Source organism: Notamacropus eugenii, chromosome 4 (genome assembly GCF_028372415.1).
Source record: "Notamacropus eugenii isolate mMacEug1 chromosome 4, mMacEug1.pri_v2, whole genome shotgun sequence".
NCBI classification, from domain to species: Eukaryota; Metazoa; Chordata; class Mammalia; order Diprotodontia; family Macropodidae; genus Notamacropus; species Notamacropus eugenii.
In genome coordinates this window covers 473767838-473774381 of record NC_092875.1, presented here as the reverse complement: position 1 = coordinate 473774381, position 6544 = coordinate 473767838, and the positions used below count along the sequence as shown (strand labels likewise).

Genomic DNA, 6544 nt, shown 5'->3' with positions numbered 1-6544 from the left:
TGCAGTGGGTAGAGTGGTGGTCATGGCATCAGGAGGACCTAGGTTCAAATCCAGCCTCAGACACTTATTAGCTGTGTGACCCGGGGCAAGTCACTTAACCCTGTTTGCCTCAGTTCCCTCATCTATAAAGTGAGCTGGAGAAGAAAATGACGAACCACTCCAGTATCTTTGCCAAGAAAATCCCAAATGAGGCCAGAAGAGTTGGACACTACTGCAAAGTAAGCAAAAACAAAAATAGTTCTAAGCATCTTTAAAATTATTTTTGTGTAGTAACAAAAAAAAGTGTCAGTTTGGAACAAGTTTGTATAAAAAGAGCACTTCTAAAGCAAACAATTGAAAATGCTGTGTTATGATTACTGTTATCCAAACGCACACAATGCATCCTAAAAGCTGTCACTGGACTTCCAAAAGTGCAGCCACTAAGGAAGACTATCTGGTGGCTGGTTAAATTGCTGGCCTTTATTCTGCCAGCACAGTCTCTACGAAGCTTTCAAGGGTTAATAGAGCATCCAGCCATGCTATGCTCCATAGCCACTAAGGAGTGCCAACGCCATGTTTCATATACCTGTCATTGATTTCCTTAAATGACTAGTAGAGGAAAAGAAAGAGAAGTCAATGAATACCACAAGTAAAAATAACCTCAAGATTGTGCATCTCTGTAAATAGTCCTCCCACAATTCCCCAAAGACTGTTTCTCTCTTGATGGATTCACCTAAGGCAGCAAAAGAAACCACATGAACTGTGGACAGGAGCCTTAGACATCATTCAGACTCTGCTGCTGTTTCAAAGTGAGTCCTGGAAAATTGCTTTGCTTCAGTTTACCCCTCAAGGAAAGGGCATAGTAGAGGCTTATGTATACTTGGGCTTTTCAGCTACTAAAACAACAGGAATTATTAAAATTTGCTCTGCTTAGAGCTCTAGCTGAGAAGGAAATACTCCCATTCAGGAAAGCAGATGAGATTATTAGGGACCAGGAAGGACTTCACAAGAAGAACAAGATCCATACGCTTTTCCCCTCCCTCCCTTCTACCCCAAGATTAAAGTCAAAGGAAGTGCTAGATTGCAGTTGTCCTTTTGGCTGTAGATGTCTACCTAATCATGGCTGTCATCTGTATTTATTGGCTGTGCCTCCACAGGCACATAAACAGAGATCAATATTCCTCCTTCCTGCCTTTCTCAACACTTACGCCTTACTGGAAATTACACAAGGCATGGGGGACTTTAGGAAGTAATGCTACCTCCAGTCAAAGGTGATGTTCCCCTACCCTGCCCCCTCCAGAAGCAAAGTGTGATTTCACACCAGCCCTAGAACATGTTAGTGGCCCAACTACAGGAAACCATTTCCAATGACTACTTGCTTTTGACTCTAGGGTCAATCCAACAGCTGGTTTTATGGAATGACTTACGGATGAGTCTGAGTGACTCCAAAAGCGTTCCCTGCCACAAAGTCAACTTAACCTTTTGGACAAAGATATTAAGCTGTATGCTCCATGCAAACACATTATGCCATTATCACCCATTAACCTCTTGGGACGAGTCAGCCTATCAGCTTGGGTTTGGTCATCTCATGACGGTTGAAAGAAGGGAGAACAAAGGGGAAAGCTGTTTGGATTGAAGGGAGGCCACAGTCAAGTGAGAGAGGGACAGTCCAGAGACTGAATGAAGACGGGGATACTACTGCCTGATTATAGAGTCTACGCCTGATTATAGACCTGGAGGCTGGACTCTTCCCTTTTTAGGGAATTTTTAGGCCTCCCAATAAAGGGAGTTCATAGTGATCCTTCCTGCTGCTACCCTTTGCCCACCCCCCCACCTTATCCTGCTGATAAATGTTAGGGTTGTCTAGAATTGCAGGAACTTGCTAGAATTAAATTAATGCACATGTTAAAAAGAGAAAAAAAAGCTGAAGACGCTGAATCCTCTTCTGAGCAACTGCAGGGGACATATATGGGAAGGCAAGTGAGATTCCTTTCTAAAAGCAGGAGGGCCAAGGTCCTCACGAGCAGTGAGTGAATGGCATGACTGTAATTTGTGCTTACTGTCAGGAAAACAGTCTCATCGAGCTCTTCTGCTTCCTTGACAATGGCCTCCAGGGTCTCCTTGGCGGTGTCCATGCTCTGCAGGAAGCTCACCATCTGCTCGTGCAGGTAATCCATCTTTCTCCTCTTTACCTCCTCAAAGCTCTGCGCCCTCTCGTCATACTGGGCCAGCACCTTCTTCATCATTTCTTCATTCTGCTCTTCCAGCCGTTTCTCATTTTTGCTACAGTTTTCCTAGAAAATGTATATTTCTAAAATCAGAGCCAACCCAAGAAATACAATTATATTATTGAGATGTGATTCTTTTGGGAGGCAATCGGGATTAAGTGATTTGCCCAGAGTCATGCAGCTTGTAGGTATCTGGGGTCAGATTTGAACTCAGGTCCTCCTGACTCCAGGGCTTATGCTCTATCCACTGTGCCACCTACCTGTCCCAGAAGCAATTCTTCTTGAAAGCAGATATGTCTCAAGTAAACTTGAAGGGTGTTACCTTCTGATAGTCTAGCATCAGAATTTCATTCTTCTAAACACATAAAGGAGAGCATATATACGGTTGCCATTGGGGGTGAGGGGAAAGATTTCTAAGTACTGGAATCATATTAAACTACAAAAAAGCACAACTTTAGAGGGGCAGTAAGGTGTAATGGGGTGGTTCAAGCTGTGTCTCTGATACATGCTAACTGGGACCCTGGACAGGTTGCTTAACCACAAAATGTCTCCAACAACTCTCAAGTTGCTTAGCAGGCACTGATTTGCATTGCTAAAAGATGTTTTCCCATTGGGAGAGCTTTATGCCAATGAGATCACAGGTCTAATTAAAAAAATATACAGCAAAGCAACATAAGGGGAATCTATTTTAGACTATGTGTGAGAGAGTTCAGTCACTGAAATACCAAAAAGACATTCATAAGTACCCAAAAGACACAGGATGGAGCCTTTCAGAATAAGGTTCCAGGATGAGTCTTTATCATATTCAGGAATGAGATTTAAGGCCATTTGCTGATCAGCATGTAGAAATAACCAAAGATGTTGGTTACAATATCTACTTTCACATATTCGCCTTAGTGGGAATGTGACTCTACATAATATGCCAGACGGAACAACGTCGCTCTTTCTGATACACTCAGAAGCTTGATCAAACTAGCTAATAGTGCTGGTTATCAGTGAAAAATGGCCCTAGATCTCTGCCATTTTGCCATTTCCTTCATGGTTCCCTCATTCATTGACTCATTTATTGACTCAGCAAGCATTCATTAAGCTACCTGTTCTATGTAAGTCATATGCTAAGTGCTGAAAATACAAAAAACCTGCAAAAAACTCGAGTTCCTGCCTTCAAGGAGCTTATACCCTAGGCTGACAATGAACGCTCCTGGAATACAATGAGCAAACGAGAATGAGCGAACAAGAAGGAACGAGTAGCTCGGAACGCAAAGCTGTTTGTGGCTACCACCTACGTCCTTGCCATAGGGTAGAGTTAGTTATCTCATCTCTCCCTCCTCACCTCTATCTCCTGGCTTCCCTGGTTTCCTTCATATCTCAGCCAAAATTCCACCTTCTGCAAGAATTTTACTGCCTTCTCTCTGAAATTATCTCCAATTTATTGTGTGTTTGGGTGTGTATGACCATATATATATATATATAAAATCTTGTTTATATTACTTGTTTGCATGTGGTCTCCCCCATTAGATTGTGAGCTCCTTGAGGGAAGGGACTGTTTTTTACCTTTCTTTGCATCCCCATTGCTTAGCACAGGGCATGGTATAAGATAGGTGCTTAATAAATGCTTGACATCAATGAAACAAGGGTAAAATTTAGTCCTGTGAATAGATTTTCAGTGGACAGTGCCTTGCTCACCTAATGACTCTCCCATCCTGACTATAGAAACTGTCATGTGAGAAGGAAGAATTATTTTAAAAATTTTGGTCCAACTTTTCTTGCTCAGAATGGTCTCACTGATTTTACAGAGAGAAGATTTTAGAAACACTTCATTTTTAATGGTAAAAATAAACCAGTTATGGTCAAAACAAAAACAATTCGTTTCTTTCGGGAATGTCTTTCCTACTTGAATAAACTAAATCTTTCACAAGAGAGACATTGGTAGGGAACTAAATGTGGCAACTCACCTCAATGGTATTGAAGAATGCTTCTATCTCAGTAACAAATGCTTCAATCTTCAGAGACTTTTCTTTTAAATTTTCTAGACATTCTCCTAATTGAATCTGAATTTTAAAAAAAGATAATGATAACCATATAAAATTCGAGGAAACAGCTTTGGCAATATTTTAGAGTTACCAATATCTAGCCTTATACATTTATTCCACAAAGACATTGATATTTTTTTGAAAGCTATTTTTATACTATGTGAAAGGAAGAGAAGAGACTTGTAAACTGTTAGGCATGACCCTCTCAAGAGATATGATCTTGTTTCAACACTAGAAAGACCAGGTATATCAACTGAGATACATTTTTATCATAATTTTACTTTGAAATAATTTTTTATCCTCTCTGTTTTCTTTGCCTATATTGCATCAATTGATGCAACTTGGGTTTTTGAGGTATTCTTAAATTCCAGTCCTTCTACAGTTTTCAGTTCTTTCTCCCTCACGTACTACAGAAGAGACCAAATTCAACTCTCTGCCCTCTTGAGTGAGGGACAAGAAGAATTTTAACATTAAAACATTTTAATCAATGTTCCCATTGTAATCATAACTTCTTCACTTAATAACCCTTTTATTGGTACTAATAGGTAGCAAAATGGAACTGAAGAGTTTCAGACCATTTTCATTTTATTCATTCATCACAGTTCGATTTACATTCTAACCATCACTAAAATGATCTAAAGGCAAACAACTGGAGGAAGGACACATGAGAAAATAAAATACCTCACAAATTAGATAATTAGTCGTTGAATAAGTAAGAGTTTCTATATAAAGATCATACAGAATTCTAGAATTATAAATATTTAAACAATTTTTAAAAAAATCTGATTCTTATTATTTAAAATTTGCTGGTCAATTCTTAATCTTTACAGACTGCTTGATGATAATTAAATGGGCTTTCTTCCCTTTGGTTGAGCTGTTTTTCCCCTTTCATTTTTCTATTCTCACACCTATAACAATAGGACCAGAAAAGAAAAATTAAACAGCCAAAAAAAAGCCAAAGTTAGCCACAAGGCAAAACTAGAGCAGGGCCATCTGAACTTTTTGTTAAGGTCATCATTTCAGAGGGAATTTAAAGTAATTGAAAGTTCTTCATCAGGTAAAAACAACAGAAATTAGAATTTAGTTAGTGAAAAGAGTTAGGTAAAATAGGAAGCTATCTGGGACTCTATCCCAAAGAGATCACAGAAATGGGAAAGGGTTCTACATGTACAAAAATATTTATAGCATCTCTCTTTGTGGTGGCCAAAACCTGGAAATCAAAGGGATGCCCATCAATTGGGGAATGGCTGAACAAGTTGTAGTATATGAATGTAATGGAATACTATTGTGCTATGAGAAATAATGAACAGGAAGATTTCAAAGAAACCTGGAAAGACTTACATGAACTGATGCTGAGTGCAAAGAGCAGAACCAGAACTTTGTACACAGCAACAATCATAGTGTGCAAGGAATTTTTCTGGTAGACTTAGTACATCATTGAAATGCATGGACTTAAAAAATTTCCAATGGACTCTTGAGGCAAAACACCTTCTATGTTCAGAGAAATAATTATGGAATTGGATCGCAGATAGAAACAGACCATTTTCTTTTGTATTATGTTTTGTTTGATTTTATTTTATGGTTTCCCCTATTCATTTTAATTATTCTATGCAACATGTATTTAATGGGAAAGCACATGTAGAACCTACATAAGATTGTATGCCGTCTCAGGGAGGGAGTGGGGAGGGAGGGGGGAGTGAAGGGGAGGAAAGAAAAAAAAATCTAAGATACATGGAAGTGATTGTGGAACACTGAAAACAAATAAAATAATTTAATTTAAAAAATAAATAAAATAGGAAGCTACTACTAGCCCACTTTCTCTACTCTCTCATTCCTCCTGGGGTTCACACTTGAGCCTAGCACATCCTGTTCCCACCTACTTCTTCCCAGTCTCTGGTAGTGCCCTCCCTAGGAATATCCTGGTCTTTTTGCCCACGGGCAGCTTTAAAAGTTTATATGACAAAAGTGAATGTTGTACAGCTATAATAACCAAGACTGAACCTGAAGAAGAGACAAGAAAATGCACCTCCCTCCCTTCTTTGCAAAGGTGGAGGATCATGGATTTGGAGCATCGTATATATATGGTTAGTCTTGTTCTCCGTGTTGGTTAATTTCGCTGGATTGATTTTTTCTCTTGCTTTTTCATTCTTTATTAGAAAGGATGGTTCTCTGAGTAAGGGAGGAAGGGGGAATACATTCGGAAATTAAAACAGTGATAACATATAAGATATCCTCCAAATATTTTAAGTATATGAAGGCACATTTCATGCTATTTGCCCTGGATTAGGTTTATTTTGCTCCAGG

At 39.2% G+C, this 6544-nt stretch overlaps 1 protein-coding gene across 2 annotated transcripts in view; it reads right to left on the bottom strand.

Annotated features, from left to right (window-relative positions):
- The window catches only part of CMYA5 (cardiomyopathy associated 5), a 121940-nt gene that overhangs the window by 61168 nt on the left and 54228 nt on the right, over positions 1–6544 (bottom strand). Inside the window, exons 3-5 of one of the 2 annotated variants that reach the window (XM_072606437.1) lie at positions 4163–4258; positions 2040–2273; positions 566–588 (exon numbers count right to left, since the gene is read on the bottom strand). In XM_072606437.1, the coding sequence (XP_072462538.1) occupies positions 566–588; positions 2040–2273; positions 4163–4258 (353 nt within the window). The remainder of the gene's footprint in view (positions 1–565; positions 589–2039; positions 2274–4162; positions 4259–6544) is intronic. The other variant, XR_011966532.1, reaches the window with a different exon arrangement.